The sequence below is a fragment of the Geotrypetes seraphini genome, chromosome 3, assembly GCF_902459505.1.
Source record: "Geotrypetes seraphini chromosome 3, aGeoSer1.1, whole genome shotgun sequence".
Classification (NCBI taxonomy): Eukaryota; Metazoa; Chordata; class Amphibia; order Gymnophiona; family Dermophiidae; genus Geotrypetes; species Geotrypetes seraphini.
In genome coordinates this window covers 127,408,096-127,430,834 of record NC_047086.1, presented here as the reverse complement: position 1 = coordinate 127,430,834, position 22,739 = coordinate 127,408,096, and the positions used below count along the sequence as shown (strand labels likewise).

Here is a 22,739-nt window from a genome sequence, read left to right as displayed (position 1 = left end):
CGGAGCAGCCGCGAGGGAGCCTGTAGCCAGTGCTGTTTAGCACCTTGTTACATCGGGACAGGCAGTCCCGCAGCAGCCCGATCCAGCCAGCTGAGAGGGTCCTCCGGGGAGCCTTTGAAAAGCGGAGCAGCCGCGAGGGAGCCTGTAGCCAGTGCTGTTTAGCACCTTGTTACATCGGGACAGGCAGTCCCGCAGCAGCCCGATCCAGCCAGCTGAGAGGGTCCTCCGGGGAGCCTTTGAAAAGCGGAGCAGCCGCGAGGGAGCCTGTAGCCAGTGCTGTTTAGCACCTTGTTACATCGGGACAGGCAGTCCCGCAGCAGCCCGATCCAGCCAGCTGAGAGGGTCCTCCGGGGAGCCTTTGAAAAGCGGAGCAGCCGCGAGGGAGCCTGTAGCCAGTGCTGTTTAGCACCTTGTTACATCGGGACAGGCAGTCCCGCAGCAGCCCGATCCAGCCAGCTGAGAGGGTCCTCCGGGGAGCCTTTGAAAAGCGGAGCAGCCGCGAGGGAGCCTGTAGCCAGTGCTGTTTAGCACCTTGTTACATCGGGACAGGCAGTCCCGCAGCAGCCCGATCCAGCCAGCTGAGAGGGTCCTCCGGGGAGCCTTTGAAAAGCGGAGCAGCCGCGGTACGCGGCCCGCGGTCGCGAGCCTCGGGTCGCGAGCCGAAGGGGCGTGGCTAAAGGGGTTTGCCCCTTTTGAGCCCCTTCGGAGCCTAAGAGGAGCAGGATTACCTTTTCTTCAGCATGGGTAAGAGGAAAGCTAAGGCAATAACATCTGCTGCAACAACAGGCCCGATGGATCGCCATCTTGTGGTTCCTATCTTGCCTCCTGTTGAGGAACAGGTAACTTTTAATATTCAAGCTGTCTCCTTATCCTCTGGGGAACCAACACCACCTCCTCAACCATCATATTCCTTACGGTTAGAAGAATCTCCTTCCCCTTTTAAGGAAGGAATAATTTCTTCTTCCCTTCAATCATTGTCAGTATCTGGTCTGGAGGTTTCAGGACAGTCCCTGGGGCAAGCTAAAGAACTAACCCCAGTGCAGATGAGTACTGGGCAAAGCTCGGATGCTCTCCCCAGGGATAAAGTAATCACTCTAAATGATGTTTGGCTTAGTATTAACAGAATAGAGTCATCTTTACAAAAAACCGTTTTGAACTTATGTCAATTTTCATCTGATGTAACTGTGAAAATTAAAGAACAAAATAATAAAATTGGAGAAACAGCTGTAAAGGTTGAAAAGTTAGATCAGGCAGTAGGTAATTTACAAGCTAGTGCTGTTTCTAATATAAAGGATAGTATGATGTTACATGCTAAATTAGAAAAAATGGAAAATGCTATTAGAGTTAAAAACCTTCGTTTGTTAAATTTTCCTACCACACATTACCTTTCTTCAATGGAACTCTTGAAAATGTATTTGAGGGAGATATTACATTATAATAAAGTGGAGACCTTTGAGGTCGATAATTTATATTACATTTCAAGAGATTCCAAAGAAAAGGTAGAGGAAGGTGGAATGGATAGAATAGTATCACCAGAGAGTTTGAATGTATCACAGTTTTTGGAGTCATCTAAAGACATAATTGAGAAACGAGCAACTCTTCTTGTGACCTTCAAGACAGAACTTGAGAAACAAGATATTTTGAAATTATATTTCCTGAAAAAGCAAGAGATGTTTTGTGGTCAACGGGTGATAATTTTCCCAGATGTCTCTAGACAAACCCAGTTTAAGAGGAAACAGTTCCTTCAGCTAAAGCCTAAGGTTTTGGCAGTCGGAGCTACTTTCTTCTTAAAATTTCCATGTAAATGCCTGATATCATATGGAAATGATAAATATGTGTTTTTTGATCCAGCCCAGGTGGAAGATTTTATTAAAGAGAAACCTTTGTTGAAAGTTTAATTCCTAATATTCAGTTTATTTTTGGAGGATGATGTATAATACATATAATAGCCATTTGCCTGTTCCTAGATAGTAGATAGAAAGATTTGCTTTGATGTTTTATTTGTACTGGCTATCAGTTTTAATGTGGACTAGGACATGGTTGAAATAGTTTCCTCATATTATGTTAATCCCCGATTGGGAATTTACATTTGTATTTTCTGTGTTCATTCATGCATGTTTGTTACAAAGATATTGTAATGAATAATCAAATAAATAAAGAATAAAAAAAAAAAAAGATCATGGACACCGAAAATGATGAAGAGTCTGAGCTTGAAGGCAATAGAATAGAAGTTGTAAATGATTTCAATCTCCTGGGCTCTTTCGTAAACAAAGAAGCAACTAGCAAGGAAGAAATACGTCGCAGAATAGCACGAAATACGTCGCAGAATAGCACTTGGTCGCTCTTCAATGAAGGCTCTTGACAAAATATTAAGAGGCTGAGGAAAGATTGAGGACAAAAGGCCCTCAGAAGGGACATTGTGTTAATGAGACATGACTTATCAGACCTATGAGCTGGACAGAGCATGCATTTCTTTCAGCACAAATTAATATTTCTGCAGGAGAACTTCATCTTTGCCCTAGAAGCTGATGGCTGTCTGCGACACTTACTAGTTATTCTATAAAGAGAATTTCCAAGAAATGCTTGGGCCACAAAAAAAGCCAGTCAGGTCAAGATGACGGTCAAAATGACATGATCTGTAAATAAAGCTGCTGACAATTTACAAGCAAGATTAGGAGGCGCAAATGCTCAAAGCCTAGTCCAGCCTGGCAGAGGAAGAAGGAGGATCTCTCTCGCACCGCCCGGCCCAGCCCAGCATAGCCCAAACCAACGAGGGAGGATCTTCGGGCACTGGCACTGGCACATGCTGTGCATTGGTGCTGGTGCCCAATCGGGTAAGAGTTGTATTTGCAGTGCTGGGGGGGATGTAGGATCGCGGAGGAGGGGGGGGGGGTGACGCGAGCGGGGGGGAGGATGCCGGTTCGCAGGGGGAATGCCGGATCAGATTATCTCGGATCAGAGGGTGAGGGGGGGTGACGCGAGCGGGGGGGGGGGGGGTGAATGCCGGTTCGCAGGGGGAATGCCGGATCAGATTATCTCGGATCAGAGGGGGGTGACGCGAGCGGGGGGGAGGATGCCGGTTTGGAGGAGGTTTTAGCATGCGCGGTATAAGCGTGTGCGCGCTATATTAACATTTTATTACATAAATTTGTGTGCGCGTTTTACATGGGTCGCGGTATATGAGTGAAAATACGGTAATTTGAGCTTTTGTGCTGCAGAAAGATTTTATGCGTGCCGTAAACCGCTAGAAGAATTAACAAATTCTTGAACAGATCAAACCAGATATGTCACTCAAATTCCAAATGATGAAGTTATGTCTTATTTTGGTCACACTGTCAGAAGAGAAAGTCCAGGACTGCTTCATGGAACAACTAGTCGAGGCACCAACGAGAGGATCAGCAACTCTGGATCTGATCCTCAATGGGCTGAAAGGCCCCGCGAAGGATGTGGAGATCATAGGACCACTAGGAACCAGTGGCCACAACATGATTCAGTTCAAAGTGCAAGTAGGACTACCTATGGGAAAGAGAACCAAGGCAACAACATTTAACTTCAAGAAAGGGAACTATGATGCCATGAGACAAATGGTGAGAAAGAAGCTCAGAAACAGCTCCAAGGAAACTCGGACTGTGGAGCAAGCCTGGTCCCTATTCAAGGACACAGTAAACAAGGCACAAAACCTATATATACCAAGATTTAGGAAAGGTTCCAAGAAGAATCAGACAAAGGACCCTGCATGGATAACCAGTGAAGTAAAGAAAGTGATAGGAGACAAGAAAAAATCATTTCGGAAGTGGAAAAAGGACAAAACTGAAGGAAACTGGAGAGAGCACAGGAAGCAACAAAAAGAATGTCACCGAGTAGTCAGGAAAGCCAAGAAAGAGTATGAGGAGAGACTAGCCAAGGAAGCAAGAAATTTCAAACCATTTTTCCGATATGTGAAAGGGAAACAGCCAGCGAGGGAGGAGGTGGGGCCCCTGGATGAGGGTGACCGGAAGGGAGTGGTGAAAGAGGAAAAAGAGGTGGCTGGTAGGCTAAACAAGTTCTTCTCGTCAGTCTTTACAATAGAGGACACATCCAGTGTGCCAGAACCGGAAAAAATCTTCAGGGGAGATCAAGAGGGGAAATTATCATGCATGGAAGTAAGCCTCGAAGACGTTCTCAGGCAGATAGATAGATTAAGAACGGACAAAGCTCCGGGCCCAGACGGGATCCACCCGAGAATACTGAAAGAGCTCAGAGATGAAACAGCAGAGTTACTGCAGCATATTTGCAACCTGTCCTTGAGAACAGGGGTAATCCCGGAGGACTGGAAGATAGCGAATGTTACACCGATCTTCAAAAAAGGATCGAGAGGTGACCCGGGAAACTACAAACCGGTGAGCTTAACCTCTGTTACGGGGAAGATGGTCGAATCAATGATCAGGGAAGGTATCAATGAGCATATAGAAAAAAAATAATCTGATGAGATCGAGCCAGCATGGTTTCTGTAAAGGCCGATCATGCCAGACAAATCTACATTTCTTTGAGGGGATAAGTAAGCAATTGGACCAAGGTGACCCAGTAGACATTATATATCTAGATTTCCAAAAAGCCTTTGACAAGGTGCCCCATGAAAGCTTACTGAAGAAACTGTGGAGTCACGGGGTGGAAGGGAACGTGTACAGATGGATCAAAAATTGGCTGGCGGACAGGAAACAGAGGGTAGGAGTAAAGGGGCACTACTCTGACTGGATAGGGGTCACAAGTGGTGTTCCGCAAGGGTCAGTGCTGGGACCATTGCTGTTCAATATATTTATTAATGATCTAGAAACGGGGACAAAGTGCGAAGTTATCAAGTTCGCGGATGACACAAAACTCTCCAGCAGGGCCAGAACTGTTGAGGAATGCAAAGAACTGCAGAGCGACCTGAACAAACTGAGTGAGTGGGCAAAAAAATGGCAGATGAGCTTCAATGTGGAGAAATGTAAGGTCTTGCACATAGGGAAGGGGAACTCCATGTACAGCTATACGATGGGAGGGAGGGTACTCGGGGAAGGCAGCCAAGAAAAAGATCTGGGGGTATTGGTGGATAACACAATGAAGCAGGCGGCACAATGTGCAGCGGCCTCAAAAAAAGCGAACAGAATGTTGGGCATTATCAAAAAAGGTATCACTACCAGAACAAAAGAAGTTATCCTGCCACTGTATCGAGCAATGGTGCGCCCACATCTGGAATACTGCGTCCAATACTGGTCGCCATACCTCAAGAAGGACATGGCAATACTCGAGAGGGTCCAGAGGAGGGCAACAAGGATGATAAAGGGTATGGAGAACCTTTCATATGCCGAACGGTTGGACAGGCTGGGGCTCTTTACCCTGGAGAAGCGGAGACTGAGAGGGGACATGATAGAAACTTATAAAATCATGAAAGGCATAGAGAAGGTGGAGAGGGACAGATTCTTTAGACTAGCAGGGACAACTAAAACAAGAGGTCATTCAGAAAAACTGAGAGGAGACAGATTCATAACGAATGCAAGGAGGTTCTTCTTCACTCAGAGGGTGATGGACACCTGGAACGAGCTTCCCGGAGAGGTGATAGGACAGAGTACAATTCTGGGGTTCAAAAGGGGACTGGATGACTTCCTGGAAGCGAAGGGGATAACAGGGTACAGATAGAGGTTTACCTTACAGGACATTGAGCGAATAGGGTATGGATATTTTAGGTTAGGTAGGGAACACTTTCAGGTCATGGACCTGGGGGGGCCGCTGCGGGAGCGGATTGCCAGGCACGATGGACCCCTGGTCTGACCCGGCAGAGGCACCGCTTATGTTCTTATTATAGAAAGGCATTATGTTTGGGAAGATCAAAAGAACCAGGCAGAGTGTGACCTGCAATTAGATAGCTGGACATGTTGAAAACAACCATGGAGATGACGCTGGAGGACCTAACTAGATAAACCCTCTCTCTTTTTAGAGCTCTAATTCATCAAGTCACTAGAACTTGAACATGATTCAATGGCACCTAACTAACTAGAGGTGGTGGAGACAAAGACTGTCTGAATTCAAGAAAGCGTGGGACAGGCATGTGGGATCTTAGGAGAGGAGGAGATGGTGGATACTGTGGATGGGCAGACTGGATGGGCTATTTGGTCTTTGCCATCATATTTCTATGTTTCTATACTCTTTCATTGTCTTCACCAGTGTCAGCTATCTTTGAAGCTTCTAGGAAGCCTTCCATGTGGCGCAGCTACTGCTTTAAGTGGACTAGCTTTTCCTTGTTGTGTAGGGACAACCTCTGGATCCAGTAACCTGTCCTATTCCATCCATACTAGATTATCTCTTACATCTCTCTAATTCTGGACCAAAGACTAATTCAGTGAGAGTTCATCTCACTGCTATAAGTGTTTTTCACATACATCTGCACTAGGCTTTAGCAGTACATCCTCTGATTTCTAGATTCATGAAAGGTCTTCAGAACTTTAAGTTGCCTCTAAAATGTCCCACAGTGGCTTGGGACCTTAATGTGGTACTTTCAGTGCTCAGGAAAGCTCCATTACCTGTTTCATCTCTCAAGCACCTCATTTGGAAAGTGGTCTTCCTCATTGCTTTCACATCAGTCCGCCGAGTCAGTGAACTCCAGGCACTAATAGCGGATCCACCGTATACTTCTGATATTTTATCCAGAGTCTCATGCTCATCCTGATGAGGCAGTGCTTCACACACTGGACTGCAAACATGCTCTTACCACTTGGATAGAACCAAGCCTCAAAGAGATTCTACTCAATTGTTCCTACCACTTGACTTAAACAAGCTGGGAACTCCTATAACCAAGATAACTATCTCCACATAGATTGTGGACAGTATCTCATTCTGCTATGCTTGGTCTGGTCCGACGCTGGGGGTCATGTTATGGCACATAATGTACGAGCTATGACAACTTCAATAGCCCATCTACACTCCACTCCTATTAAGGACATCTGTAAAGCAGCCACCTGATCCTCGGTTCACATATTCATGATCAATTACAGTTTGGAAAATCTTATCAGTTCAGTCAGAGTTCTCTAAAGTTTAATCTCTAATTAGAAGACAATTTCCCTCCAGTTCCGCATTAGCTGGGGAGTCCCCAAATATGAGAATATGCTGCGTGCTTCTCCTGAGATAAAACACACTTACCTGTAACAGATGTTATCCAAGGACAGCAGGCAGATATTCTCACAACCTGCCCACCTCCCCTTCCTGGCTTCTTAGCTTTATTACTGAACTGATGGTCCCACAAGCTGGCAGTGGGATGGAAGGTGCGGGCAGTCTTTTAAAATTCTTAAAGTGATAGTTCACTTTGGATGGTCTGTGTCGGGTTCCATGGATGATGTCACCTACATGTCAGAAAATCTGCCTGCTGTCCTTGGATAACACCTGTTACAGGAAAGTAACTGTGCTTTCCAGATATACCTAAGATATATACCCCCCTTTTTATTTTTTTTACTAAGCCACAATAGAGGTTTCTTCCATAGCTCAGAGCGCTAAACGCTTTGATGCTGCTCCAACACTCATAAAATTCCTATAAATGGGTCAGAGCCGTGTCTAAGCATTTAGCGTCTGAGCCATGGTAGAAACTTCTACCGTGGCTTAGTAAAAGAGGGCCATATAGCCTTACAACTGAAAAAATAAAGAAAACAACTGATTTTATGATTTGTGATCCAATTATCTACCACTCAGTATTTTATACCTGCTTGGTTTGCGTCTTTAATGCACAGTGAATATATTCATTACAGTGTTTCACTTTCTACCTATAAATATGTTCATAATCACTGTCAGTATCCAGAGGCAAGATTACATTTCACTGATCTCCTAGTGCGAAAACAATATTTTATTAATGACTATACAACAATGTCAACAGCAGCAGCCATGACAGAAAACTGGGACTTCATTTCTGGCAGTTGGTGACAAAGAGATTATTAACTTCTTGAACTTTAAACCCAGTTCCTGTGATTCCATTTGCCAGTAAAAATATGTAAAATTACTTTTATTCATTACTATCCTCTCTCTTCCCACAAAAGGCTAATGCACTAAAATTAGAGGCAAACAATTTTAATATGCATATTACTAAAAATGTAACATTCACGCTAAAATGTCAATTAATATAGGCTATGCACTAAATTTTAACATATACATATTAAAAACCCAACATGAGCATGCAATTAGTATGTACTCTAAAACTAATAACCTTTCTAAATGTTCATATTGTCAGATCATACATGCTACACTGAACTTATGCAGTTATTATTTTCCTCATATCAGTGTAGATTACAGCAACAGGTAGTCATCTGGACCAGAGAAGAGGGGGGAAAATGAAAAAAAAAAATAAAAAACACTACTAGATGAAAATCAGCCAAAATTATGTGCCTTTCGAGATTTTCCAAGTAAGAGAATGACCGTCATCAGTAAGTACACCAGCATCTAACCACCCCCTTCCTTAAATGATCATCACACAGACAGCTGTTCATTCTGAAATTTTACATAGTGCTTGCAGTTGATTTTGGACACACTAGGCATGACAATGACAGCAATGAACATCTCCAAAAGCTAGCAAATGAAGTTCAGGCAACTGATAATATCACAGTGTAGTCCAGGGGTGCCCAACATGTCGATTGCGATCTACTGGTCAATCGTAAAGGCAACACAAGTCGATCGCGGAGCTCTGCCTTTCAAAAATCTACTGCACAGGAGACCACACCTGAAGCTGTATGTTCAGTGGTGCTACCCGATTTATCGATTCATTTAAAAATTTTAAAAAAATTGGGCTCACGGATTCATTCAGGTCTCCTAAAGCAGGAGCGGCTGTGCTGCTTCTTGCTGGCCGTCCACTTCCACTGCTGTCCTGCTTTAGAGGGCTCCTTGGGTCAGTCGGGAAGTGCATAGGTGCTCTTTGTAGTGTCCTCCGGCTTCCCCCCTGGCCTCCCGGTCTCACTTTCAGCTAATTAAGGCAGTCTGCATAGAATTGCTGGTGCTCTAGTGATCCTTAACAGGCTTCATAGTACGGTCCCTCTGCCCTCCGATTTACTTTATATACCATGCAATGTACATGTGTTTCAAAAATATTGTTATTGATGAACCTCTGGTTTGAAATTACCATGGCCACAAAAAGACTGCTCTTCTTTCCAAGATGACATATAAATAAAATACTTTAAGGCAGTGTTTGTCCAATGTATCCATACATCTTGCCAAGTGAAAAGCACAGTTACTTACCATAACAGGAGTTATCCAGGGACAGCAGCGGACAGCTTTTGAAGCTTCTAGACTGCCCACACTGTGCATGCGCGACAGCCTTCCCGCCTATGTCAGCTCATGGTTTTTCAGTTTCGTAAACAAGCTAAGAAACCAACCAGCGGAGGTAGGAGGGATGTGAGAATATCTGCCTGATGTGCCCAGGTAATACCTGTTAAGGTAAGTAACTGTGCTTTATCCTTGAGATTCCCTACATTTCTGAAGTAGGATGGAGGGAGTGTTGGCAATTAAGAGGAAAATCAATTCTATTGTACTGCTTGTCCAAATTTTCCATCTCATCTGGAAAAAGTTTCCAGACAGTAGTGAGATGTAAACCTGTGAACTGAGGACCAAGTAGCTGTTTTGCAAATATCTTCAATGGGAGTATAATGTAAAAAAAGGGCACGGATGCTGACATTGCTCAGACTTTAGTGTGCTGTAGCACATCCCTCAAGCAGCAGCCCAGCCTGAGCATAGCAGAAATAGTTCTCTTGGTTACAGGAAGGCTCAATCTGTTAGGATCAAAAGAGATGAAGATCTATGTGGCTTAATCCTTAGTAAATAAAAAGCCAAGGCCCGCTTACAATCCAAAGTATGAAGAGCTGTTTCTCCAGGATGAGAATGAAGCTTTGGAAAGAAAACTGGCAATACAATGGACTGATTGAGGTGAAAGTCCGTGACTACATTAAGAAGGAATTTCGGATGCATTCTGAGAACCACCTTGTCATAATGAAACACTGTAAACAGGGGTGCCCACTTTCATGGCTTGCGAACTAATTTTAAAATGACCAAGTCAAAATGATCTACCAACAATAAAATTTTAAAAAAACCAAAGCACACTGTACATAGAGAAAATGTTAATTATCATTTATATTCAGGGTTTTTTTCAAAGAGGTCCAAGGCAGATGACTTAAAAAATATGCAATGTCACCTCAGTAACAACTATACAAAAAGAGACAAATTTACCCCTGTCCCTTTTACAAAACTGCAATAGCGGTTTTTAACACAGGGAGCTGCGCTGAATGCCTTGCGCTGCTCCCGATGCTCATAGGCTCCCTGTGCTAAAAACTGCTATTGCAGTTTAGTGCAAAATATAGACAGCAGATATATATTTGGATACATTTTGATCATTAATTTAAAATAAAATCATTTTTCCTACCTTTGCTGTCTGGTGATTTCATGAGTCTCTGGTTGCACTTTCTTCTTCTGACTATAAATCCAATATTTCTTTCTTTCTGCCTCCAGACCTCATTCCATTCCTCAACCAACATCTCTCTCTGTCCCTCCATAAGTCAACTTTTTCTCTCTCCCTACCCCCTCCCCTTTCTTTCTTTTTTTTTAATTTTTATTTTAACACGTTTTATTGAATTTTCACAATGGCAAATACGCCAGATAGCCAAATCCCCACCACAAAAACATAAATAGTCATACTGGTACTCTCTCTTCAATATAAGGCAATACTATCCAACCTAAAATTTCCCCCATCCCTCTTTTTTTCTCTCTCCTTGCCCACCCCCAAGCCACTGCTGCCAATTTCTCCCTCCTTCCCCAACACCAGGCTAGGCGCATACAAGCAATGGGCCCACAGCCTCCCCCCACCACCCCGACATCAATTCTGACGTCAGAGAGAAAGTTCCTTGCCAGCCAGGCAGCAATTGACTGGCCCGGAACTTTCTGTCCAATGTCAGAATTGACGTCGGGGGTGGGGGTTGGGGAAGGCTGTGGGCCCGGCGCTTGTATGCGCCAGGCCTGACATTGGGGAAGCAGGGAAAACACAAAGCAAAGGCAATACCTGTCTATCACGGAGCCCGGGATGGGCTCTGTGATCGACTCGCGTTACCTTTGTGATCTACTGGTTGATCGCGATCGACCTTTTGGGCACCCATGCTGTAAAAGATAGATCGCAAACAAAGGCTTAAAGTTCACTCACTTGACAAGCAGAAGTGACAGATTAAGAAGACCACTTTCCAAGTAAGAAACTTAAGATGAGAGGATGTCAAAGGTTCAAATGGCAGCTTCATTAGACTGGTAAGAACTAGAGAATGACACGGTGGCGGGTTACCCGTGGCTAGCCGCGTTTAGCCGCGGGTAACCTGATAACTTCAGAATTGAGTCGGAAAGACTTCCTGTCGGCTTTAGTAGCTGCAGCATGAGCATGGCAGTAAGAGCAGGGGAAAAGGAAGGAGGCTTTTTTTTTTTTTTTTGAGCGGCAGGGAGGCAGCAGGCTGGACATAGGAAGGAGGCACTAAAGACATGGGAAGGAGGCACTGGGGGCACTAAAGACAGAAAGGGGCACTAAAGACATGGGAAGGAGGCACTGGGGGCACTAAAGACAGGAAAGGGCACTAAAGACATGGGGAGGAGGCACTGGTGGCACTAAAGACAGGAAGGGGCACTAAGGACATGAGAAGGAAGCACAGGGGGCACTAAAGACATGGGAAGGAGGCACCGGGGGCACTAAGGACATAGCAAGGAAAGAGGGAGGGAATAGAAAGGGACAATTCTTGGGCCTGAGTGCAGAAAGAAAGAAATGAAAGAAAGGATACACAGACAGAAGGAAACGCAACCAGAGACTCATGAAATCAATCACCAGACAGCAAAGGTAGGAAAAATGATTTTATTTTCAATTTAGTGATCAAAATGTGTCAGTTTTGAGAAGTTATATCTGCTGTCTATATTTTGCACTATATTTGTCTATTTTTCTATAGTTACTGAGGTGACCGAGCTTGCGGAGATGGGGCGGAAACAGGGTTTTAAAATTTTAGTCCTAGTAGTTTGCCGGTCCACAAAATAATTATTTTATTTCTGCCGGTTCACGGGTGTAAAAAGGGTTGAAAAACACTGATGTAGAGTATGCCGGCTTTCTTTTTCGCCCAGCCGCACGCGTTCAAAAAGCCGTGCTTGCGCGGCTGCTCGAGTTGATCAATCTTCTCCTCTCTTACAACTTCCTGTTTCCGGTTGTGTCAGAGTAGAATATTGAACAAATGAGCACCCGCACGTGCGGCTGGGCGAAAAAGAAAGCCAGCATACTCTACATCTAAGGTGAGATGGAGGGAGGGAGATGGCGGAACACTGCAATCGGTCGGGTGTCTGCTGTTTTTGTATCACTGCCTGCCTGCGCTCACATTCCAAATCCTCCTGCATTTTTAGTGTGCACAATTGACCTGATTCGAGCTATAGGTGAACATAGGGGACACGTCAATTGATTTATTTTATGTTCTGTTTTTACTACAGGGCAGAGGCACTGAAACAGATTCTCAGTGCAGTAGTAGTAGTGGCTCTGTCTTCATGGAGTTTCGCAGTACTGAGGCTTATATGAATGCTGCGCGGACGGGGCGGTGAATGGGGGGGCGGTGAAAGGGATGGCGGTAACGGTGACGGGGCGGTGAAGGGAACGGCAGTGACGGAACGGTGCAGAGGATGGTGGGCCGGGGACGGTGCAGTGACGGGGACAGATTTTTTCCCCGTGTCATTCTCTAGTAAGAACCACATTAAGATCCCAGACAACTGGAGGAGGTTTTAGTGAAGGTTTGGAATTGTAAAGTCCTTTCATAAACCAGGTAACAATCGGATGAATGGTGAGAAGTTTATTAATGAAAGGAGTATGGAAAGCACCCATAGCACTGAGGTGAATTCTAATTGAAGTAGTTTTTAGTCCAGAATTAAATAAATGGTGAAGGGTAGTCTAAACCGGAAAGAAAAGACGAAGTGGATGGATCCAGATGGTGGAGAGTACATCACGATGTAAAATGGTCTACTTAAGTTGATAGCATTGCTGAGTGGAAGGTTTCCTGGAAGCAGCTATAATGGTTTGCACCAATTCACACTACCACATGCATGGCTACTAAACATTTAAATGGTTCTCTTCTACCTAACTAGCAAGGAGAACTTGAAAAAACAAACAACAGTACCTGAAATTACAGCAATTTTCCATGATAAATGTTCTTCTCTGGCTATTCGTTCTGCCTCCTCCATTAGAAGCATTCCAAAACCCTATGGAAAACAAAAGTATGGGTACATAAGAAGAACTAGTAGAAAATTAGAGGATGCCCCATTGCAAGGATAAAGAAGATCAAAACAAGAAAGGAAACAAAAGTTTCTTGTAATATGGACCATCTCCTTGAATCCTACTAGACTAGCAATTGTGTTCCCTTACAAGGAAACGGATGTAATCCCTATAGAATAGGTAACAAATTTCCCAATCTAGAGGATCTAATGGTAGAAGCTGATTTGGATTTAGTGGCAGTCACGGAGACAAGATTCACAGAGAACCGTGACTGGGATATAGTCTGCATGGGTTCAACAGAGGGAGATCTTGCCTCACCAATTTGCTTGACTTCTTTGAAAGTGTGAATAAACATGTAGATAAAGGTGAACCTGTTGATGTAGTGTTATCTAGATTTTCTATCCCTGCCTTCTCTAGTGGTCCTATTTGTCTTATAAGTCTTGCCTATGGTATTTGTATTATTCCCTTGTATGTTGTATAAATTATTTTAGCATTGTACATCGCCTTGAATACATGATTAGGTGATTAATCAAATTTTTAAATAAACTTGATAAAATTCTTAATGACAGACTCCTGAGAAAAAGAGTCATGGGATAGGTGGCAAAGTTCAGTTGTGGATTAGGAATTGGTTAAGAACTTTTCTCAGTTCTTTTCTCAGAGTATGGAGACCTGTTCGACTGTTGACCTAACATTACCTCAATGTAATATTTATTATATATGAGTGAGAGTGAGAGAGAGAGTGTGTGTGAGAGTGAGAGAGTGTGAGAGAGGGAGTGAGAGAAAGTATGAGAGAGAGATAGAGAGTGTGAGAGTGAGAGAGTGTGAGAGAGAGAGAGAGAGAGAGAGAGAGAGAGTGAGAGAGAGAGAGAGAGTGAGAAAGAGAGAGAGTGAGAAAGAGAGAGAGTGTGAGAGAGAAAGTGTGAGAGAAAGAGAGTGTGTGAGAGAGTGAGAAAGAGTGAGTGTGAGTGTGAGAGTGAGAGAGAGAGAGAGAGAGATGTACTAGCCCTGCTGGATTTGGTTGACATGAGACACTGGTTGTATTGGCTTATAATTAATACTATCTCCCTGCTTATTTACTGTGCTAAGTACAATTAGTCTGTTTCATGTTTGAGTTATCTTTTGTATATTTGTATATTTATAATAATTATCTGTATACTTTGTATATTTATTTTGAAAAATAAAAATGATTCACAAAAAAAAAAAAAAAAAGGAATTGGTTAAGAACATAAGAATAACCTTACTGAGTCAGACCGTTCTTATGGTGGCTAATCCAGGTCTCTAGTACGTGGCCAAAACCTAAGGAGTAGCAACATTCCATACTACCGATCCAGGGCAAGCAGGGGCTTCCCCCATATCTCTCTCAATAACAGACTATGGACTTTTCCTCCAGGATATTTTCCAAACCTTTCTTAAAACCAGCTACGCTATCTGCTCTTACCACAACCTCCAGCAAAGCATTCCAGAGCTTAACTATTCTCTAAGTGAAAAAAATTTGCTCCTGTGGGTTTTAAAAGTATTTTCCTGTAACCATAGTGTCCCCTAGTCTTTGTAATTTTTGATCCACTTGTACCCGTTTTACTTCACTCAGGAAAAAAAGGTTAGCCTTTTACAAGACATTGTGGAAAGAGGAAGACAGGCAAAAATGTGGAAAAGCTGTCAGAAAAAGAAAAATGGAAATGGAAGAAAAGATAGCCAATACAGTTAAGTTGGGGGACAAGACATTTTTTAGGTATTAAAGCCATTGGAGAAGTGCCAAAATGACATTGTGACACTCAAGGGTGAAGAGGACAAATATGCAGAAACTGATAAGGATAAGTCTACACTACTTAATTATTTCTGCTCTGTGTTCATTGATGAAAGACTGGGAGTAGGGGTAGGATTGAATCGCAGAAAAATACAGATTCTCAGAAAACTATTTGTGAGGAACTAGCTCAAACACATCTCAGAAAAAGGTATAGCGGAATTAGAAAAGGCACAGAGAAGGATAACAAAAATCACAAAATAGAAAATAAAATTATTTTTTTATACCTTTTGTTATCTGCTCATTTTATTTTTCAAATCAGGTTGGTCCCAGTTTTTGTTTTCTGCTTCCCTTTATCTTCTCTTACCTCACTGGCCAGGATCTCTTGTCCATTTGCCATTTCTTCTTTCTCCATGTCCACACCATTTATCTCCCATCTCTGTCTCTATCTTCCCCCATGTTCAGCAACTCCCTTCTCTGTATTCCTATAGTTCCTTGACTAGTATCTCCACATTCGCATCAATCATAATCCTTCCATCCCCTACCTCATCATCCCTTGCGAGAACTGATGACAGCCAATCACAGAGCGGCACGGGACCAGGCAGGAAGCGCAAAGGTAGCGCTCCTGCCTTATGCACTGCTCTGCAGGAGACCGTGCTGGACCACCGCCATTTTAAAAAATGGTACCGGGGGGCTGCGCGCTTCCCATCACCAGACACACCTACGTGTAGAGGAGGAAAACCCAAGAAAAAAATTCTGAACCAAATTTTTTTTCTTGATTTTTCCTCCTTTACACATAGGTGCTTCTTATAGACCGAAAAATACGGTATATTTTTATTATTATATTTTTTCATCCACATTCTCGTTTCTCATTTTTTGTCAATAAAGTTTTAGATTTTTGGGATTCCTTTAAATCATTAAGGGTTTCTTTAGTAACAACTTTCTGTCTTACGTCTTCACGTTATGTTTACATCTCGATATCCTTGAGTGCATTGTTCTCGCGGGATCTCCAGGGCGTCTTCAAAAACTTCGATCGCCATTTATTTTTTTTTGCTTCTCCTATGCTGGTTTAATTTTGTTCACAGTTGGAGTTTTTTCTTCTACTTGGGGGTTTATTTATCTCCGGTATAAAAGACTTATTTTCCACTATGTCTCCAGTCAGGACCTAATTTGGTGTCTCAGCTCCTGATGGTTATCGAAACAGAGGTCTGTCGAGCTGTGACTAACCCGCTGTGAATCAGGTAAGTTTTTGGTGATTTTTTGATCATTATAAATCTTTCAATATTTTGAATATTTTTTAATTCATTAAAAGGAGACGGGGTTTTTGAAGCGCTTTTTTGTCCCTTCTTTTCCCTCTCAGTACTTATGCTGAGCGTTTACTTATTGGCATTATTGATTTTTGATTTAAGGACCATATGATGTATGGGGCAAGACTTATTTAGGTTTGCTAATTTGGTGCTGGTCACCCATAAGTTTCCTGCCTGGGGATTTAATAGTTATAAGTTTTATGCTATTAACTAATTTTTGGCCCGTACTGATGTGTTTCATATTTAAAATCTGCTAGTTGCTGGCGTTAGTTCTGAAAGGGGATCTGAAGTGCTTTGCCAATTGTTTTTGTTGTAGGCACTACCCCTGCCATCCCCAAACTGCATCTCCCCTTTGTTTCACTGTCCATCATCTCCCCTGTTTCTGTATATCTTCCTGTGTCTGGCTTCTCCCCTCTCTTCCCCACCCACACCAATATCTCTCTTGCCTCTCTAACTCCATCCATTCATTCCTCTCCCTCTTTCTTCCCTTCTCCCTTCCAGCATCTGGCTCTTTTCCCAGTGTGGGTTAAGCATCTAATCTAATCTAATTCTTAGTATTATATGCCAAACCATCTCCTAAAGATAGGAACTCAATTTGGTTTGCATAATTAGATCACAAAGAAAGATCTATTAACATTCATTGAGATATAACCTAAAAAGCGAAGAAACATAGTGTTTTTTAAGGTTTTGCAAAAGATCTGAAGAGATAAACATGATCTAATTTGAGGAGGTAGTTCATTCCATATCACAGTTAGTAAATATGGAAATGAATGTGAAGTTTTACTAATGGACTTGATTCCTCTTAATGATGGAAAAGAGAGCTCTCTACCTTCCCCCTCTAACCCCTCCCTCCTTGGATAGAACCTCTCTTCTCCAGCTTTCCCCTTGTAGGTCCAATTACCTCTCTCTTAGCCTCCATTTCCCCTTAGAGATCCAGCATCTCCCTTCCAGCCTCCATCCTCGCCTTGCAGGTCCAGCATCTCTCCCTTCCCTCCAGCATATTTCTCACTTCCCTGCAGCCTCCTACACACATATACAGGCGTAGCACCTCTCTCCTTTCCTTTCAGCTCCCTCCCCTTGCAAGTGCAGCCACTCTCTTCTAGCTTATCCTCTCTACACACAGGTCCAGAACTATTCCATTCTCCTTTTCTCCCTCATCCTTGCCATGGTACTTCCAGTTTAAATTATGGGTGTCAGCTGGCAGCGATCCACACAGGTCCACTCCAGGGCCCTCCCTTTGCCATGATCTCTCCTCTTTAATGCAACTTCCTGTTTTTGAGAAGGCAGATCACAGCAGAGGGAAGGCCTCAGAGCAGGTCTGTGTGAATTACTGCTGGCTGGTAGCCATAATTTAAAGCGGAAGCATCAAGGTGGGGGTGAGAGAGGAAAAAGAAGATGGTGATCTAGTATTTCTGCACTACATGTGGAAGTGGGTGAGTCTGGGCATCTCCAGACCCACCCATGGCTACCACCTGGTGCTGGTTTGCCAGTGTTTGTTTCCAGTTTCCTGATAGTCTGATAACATCATCAACCATGGGATTAAGGAAAAGAGGCAGAGAAACTGGCAAAAGTAAACAAAAAAGAAAGGGGATTCCAGATAGTTCTTAACTGAATGGCTATGCCTAGATTGTTTCTCTAAGATTCTCTTAATTTCTGAGTGTTTAACTAATTTTTGTCTCATAAGAACATAAGAAGTTGCCTCCGCTGGGGCAGACCAGAGGTCCATCCTGCCCAGCGGTCCGCTCCCGCGGCGGCCCATCAGGCCACTGCCTGAACAGTGGTCTCTGACTAATTTTGTAATTTACCTCTAATCCTGTCCCTATAACCTTACCTCTACTCCTATCTGTACCCCTCAATCCCTTTGTCCTCCAGGTACCTGTCCAGACCTTCTATGAAGCCCTGTAGCATACTTCTGCCTATCACATCCTCCGGCAGCGCGTTCCATGTGAAAAAGAACTTCCTGGCGTTTGTTCTAAACCTTTCCTGCCACTGTATCGTGAAATTTCTCCGAGTGCCCCCTTGTACCTGTGGTTCCCCTTAGTTTGAAAAATCTGTCCCTATCCACTTTTTCTATGCCCTTCATGATCTTGAAGGTTTCTATCATGTCTCCCCTGAGTCGTCGCTTTTCCAGGAAGAAAAGCCCCAGCTTTTAAAGTCTGTCAGTATATGAGAGGTCCCCCCTACCTTTTATTAGCTTAGTTGCTCTTCTCTGGACTCTCTCAAGTACCGCCATGTCTTTCTTGAGGTACGGCGACCAGTACTGGACACGGTACTCCAGGTGCGGGCGCACCATTTCACGATACAGTGGCAGGATGACTTCCTTCGTCCTGGTTGTGATACCTTTCTTAATGATGCCCAACATTTTGTTCGCTTTCCTTGAGGCTGCGGCGCACTGCGCCGACGCCTTCAATGTTGCGTCCACCATCACTCCCAGGTCTCTTTCAAGGCTGCTCACCCCTAGCGGTGATCCCCCCATCTTGTAAGTGAACATCGGGTTCTTTTTCCCAATATGCATGACCTTGCATTTCCCTATGTTGAAGCTCATTTGCCACTTTTTGGCCCATTCTTCCAACGTTGTCAGATCTTTTTGGAGGTCTTCGCAATCCTCCATGGTTATGACCCTGCTGTATAATTTAGTGTCATCCGCAAATTTAATAACCTCACATTTTGTTCCCGCCTCCAGGTCGTTAATAAATATATTGAACAGGAGTGGTCCCAGCACCGACCCCTGTGGAACTCCGCTCGTGACCCTTTGCCAATCTGAGTAATGGCCCTTTACTCCAACCCTCTGTTTCCTGTCCGCCAGCCAGTTTTTGATCCATCGGTGGACCTCCCCTTGCACCCCGTGGTTCCATAGCTTCCTTAGCAGTCTTTCGTGTGGTACCTTGTCGAAGGCTTTTTGGAAGTCAAGGTAAATGATGTCTATGGATTCCCCTCTATCCACCTGGCTGTTCACCCCCTCAAAGAAGTATAATAAGTTTGTGAGGCATAATCTGCCCTTGCAGAAGCCATGTTGGCTCGACTTTAGTTGCCCATTGTTTTTGATGTGTTCCCAAATGCTGTCTTTAATCAGCGCTTCCATTATCTTTCCAGGGACCGAAGTCAAGCTCACCGGCCTGTAGTTTCCAGGGTCTCCCCTTGAGCCTTTCTTGAAGATGGGCGTGACATTTGCTATTTTCCAGTCCTCTGAGATCTCTCCAGTTTTTAGGGATAGGTTGCATATTTGTCGAAGTGGCTCAGCTATTTCGTTCCTTAGTTCCTTGAGTACCCTTGGGTGAATGCCGTCCGGACCTGGCGATTTGTCGCACTTTAGCCTGTCTATCTGTAATGTAATGTAATGTAATTTATTTCTTATATACCGCTACATCCGTTAGGTTCTAAGCGGTTTACAGAAAATATACATTAAGATTAGAAATAAGAAAGGTACTTGAAAAATTCCCTTACTGTCCTGAAGGCTCACAATCTAACTAAAGTACCTGGAGGGTAATAGAGAAGTGAAAAGTAGATTTAGAGGAAAAATAAAAATAAAATAAACATTTTAACAAGACAGCATTGATCTAAATACTTTGGAAGGTAGAAGAGAGGAGAGAAAGGAATAGAAGCAGAAGGGGGAACCGTTGAACAGTAGAATTCTGGAGAAATTTAAATGATAGAAATAGAACAAAACAAAGACAAAAGGCAAAACAATAAATAAGATTAAAGATAAATCATAAGCTGGAAAGAAAAATAAAATAAAACTTTGTCTTCAATCCACGGTTTCAGCGTCAGTGATGAAGTGGAGCAAGTAAGTTTAGGAGGAGCGATTGACGTTTCCAGAAAGGGCTTCTTCAGGGAAGAGACTTGGCAGACAGTCCCAGGATGCCTATGTCTCCTCCCCTGCGATGTTCTCCCATCCATGCATTCCCTCCCAGACACACTGCCCGTGCCCCAGCCGCTCCAAGGAGGCTGCCCCAGATGAGGCCCACGGTGAATGCAGGATTCTCTCCTCTGCGGGAAAGCCGCCCAGAGCCGACAGTCGATCTTCTTAGCGGATTGCATGGGGGGAAGAGTTCACACTCTTGGTAGGATCGGGTCTGTGTGCTCTCGGTGGTTGTGGCTGGTCTCGTTGCTGCTTAGGTGTAAAAGCAGTTGATCTCCACTGCTGCTGATATTTAAAAGCAGGCAGATTGATCTCTCCAATGGACTGCTGGTGGAGGAGTTCACACTCCTGGCAGGATCGGGTCTGTGGGCTCTTGGTGGTTGCGGTAGGTCTCACTGCTGCTTGTATGTAAAAGCAGTTGTTTTTCTACTGCTGCTGATATTTAAAGCAGGTAGATTGATCTCTTAAACGGGATATAGGGGGAGGAGCTCACATGCCTGGTTGGATCGGGGCAAGGGCTCCTATTATAGGCTGCTTAGGTGTAAAAGCAGTTGATCTCCTACTTCTGATAATATTTAAAAGCAAGCATATTGATTTTTCCAATGGAATGCTGGGGGAAGAGCTTACTTGTTTGGCTGGATCAGGGCAAAGGGCTCTCGGTAGTGGTGGCTGGTCCTGTTGCTGCTTAGGTGTAAAAAACAGTTGATCTTCCTAGTGGACTGCAGGGGGAGGTGGAGCTCACACTCTTGGCTGGATCGGGTCTGTGTGCTCTTGGTAGTTGCGGATAGTTCCGCTGCTGCTGAGGTGTAAAAGCAGTTGATTTCCCACTGTTGCTGATATTTAAAAGCAGGTAGATTGATCTCTCCAATGGACTGCAGAGGGAGGAGCTCACATGCCTGGCTGGATCGGGGCAAAGGGCTCTTGGTAGTGGTGGCTGGTCCTGCTGCTGCTTAGGTGTAAAAGCAGTTGATTTTCCTAGCGAACTGCAGGGAGGGTGGAGCTCATATTTTTGCAGGACCGGGACTGTGGGTTTTTGGTGGGTTGGTCCCGTTGCTGCTTAGGTGTAAAAGCAATTGATCTCCCACTGCTGCTGATATTTAAAAGCAGGCAGATTGTCCAGTGAGAGGAGCTCTGCACTCAAACTGCCATCCTCCATCTGTCTGAGGACATCCACCTTGCTCACCTCTAGTTGGACCAAATTTTCATCCTGATCTCCTTTTCCGATCTCCTCGGGTTCCGGAATGTTGGTTGTGTCCTCCATTGTGAAAACTGATGTGAAGAACTCATTTAACCTGTCCGCTATCTCCTTTTCCTCTTTTACCACTCTCTTTCTGTCTCCATCATCCAAGGGTCCTACTTCCTCCCTAGCTGGTTGCTTCCCCTTGACATACTGAAGAATGATTTGAAGTTTGTTGCTTCCCCTGCCAGTCTTTCTTCATATTCTCTTTTTGCTTTCCTAACCACTCGGTGACACTCCTTTTTTGGTGTCTTTTATGCTCCTATTGGTTGTCTTCTGTCTGGTCCTTTTTCCATTGTTTGAATGATGCCTTCTTATCGCTTATTGCCTTTTTCACTGCATTTGTTATCCACACTGGGTTTTTTGTTCTATTTTTCTTGCACCCTTTCCTGAACTTGGGGACGCACAGGTTCTGTGCTTCGTGCACCGTGCCCTTGAGTAGGGACCAGGCCTTTTCTACGGACTCTATCTTCCTTGTGGTATCGATGAGTTTCTTTCCCACCATTTTCCTCATGGCATCATAATTCCCTTTTTTGAAGTTGAGTGCTGTCGTTTTGATTCTTTTCACCTTTGATGGTCCAATTTCTAGCCTGTACTGGATCGTGTTGTGATCGCTGTTTCCTAGTGGGGCTAGTACCGCCACCTCCTTAGCGGGTCCCCCTAGTCCGTTGAAGATTAGGTCAAGAGTGGCATCTTCCCGTGTTGGTTCCGTGACCAGCTGTTCCATGAAACAGTCCCTCGTGACTTCCATGAATTTGGTCTCTCTCGTACAGCTTGAGTGCCCGATGCTCCAGTCTATTCCCGGGTAGTTGAAGTCCCCCATCACCACCTCGCTTCCGCTTTTGCAGAACTACCTCAGTTCGGCCTCCAGGACCTGGTCGATTTCTTCCGATTGTCCAGGTGGGCGATAGTCTCCCTATGGCTAAGACAAAAGACCATAGTTTTTTTTTTTCTTTGGCTGGGCTGTACTAGCCATCTGTACTTCCTTGGGGGTAAGCACCAAGGAATTAGGAAATATCAGCTTTTCAGCACTTTCTCCACCTCTGCAAAACCTGGTCTCCAGTCTAGACCTTATAGTAACCTTAGTATTTGTAGGTTACTTTACCATCATACTTCTGATATACTGGAGAACACTCACCGTGGGTAGTCTCTACATCTAAGAGCTAAGTTTGAATTTTAACCCTTATCCTGTTGGATTGGTGAAAAGTTGCATGGGTTATTTTTTTGTAATCAGCATAGTTGCCAGAAAGTTATTTTTCCAAAAATCTCCTGTTTGGATCATCATTAGCTGATTTTTGGTTACACCACACAACTTATTTATAAAATCTTATATCCTGCTCATC

At 44.0% G+C, this 22,739-nt stretch overlaps 1 protein-coding gene across 2 annotated transcripts in view; it reads right to left on the bottom strand.

The window, feature by feature from the left end:
• The window catches only part of ELP3 (elongator acetyltransferase complex subunit 3), a 185,382-nt gene that overhangs the window by 22,521 nt on the left and 140,122 nt on the right, over positions 1-22,739 (bottom strand). For both annotated transcript variants that reach the window (XM_033937686.1, XM_033937685.1), the window contains exon 14: positions 13,158-13,239. In XM_033937686.1, coding sequence (XP_033793577.1) covers positions 13,158-13,239 — 82 coding nt within the window. The remainder of the gene's footprint in view (positions 1-13,157; positions 13,240-22,739) is intronic.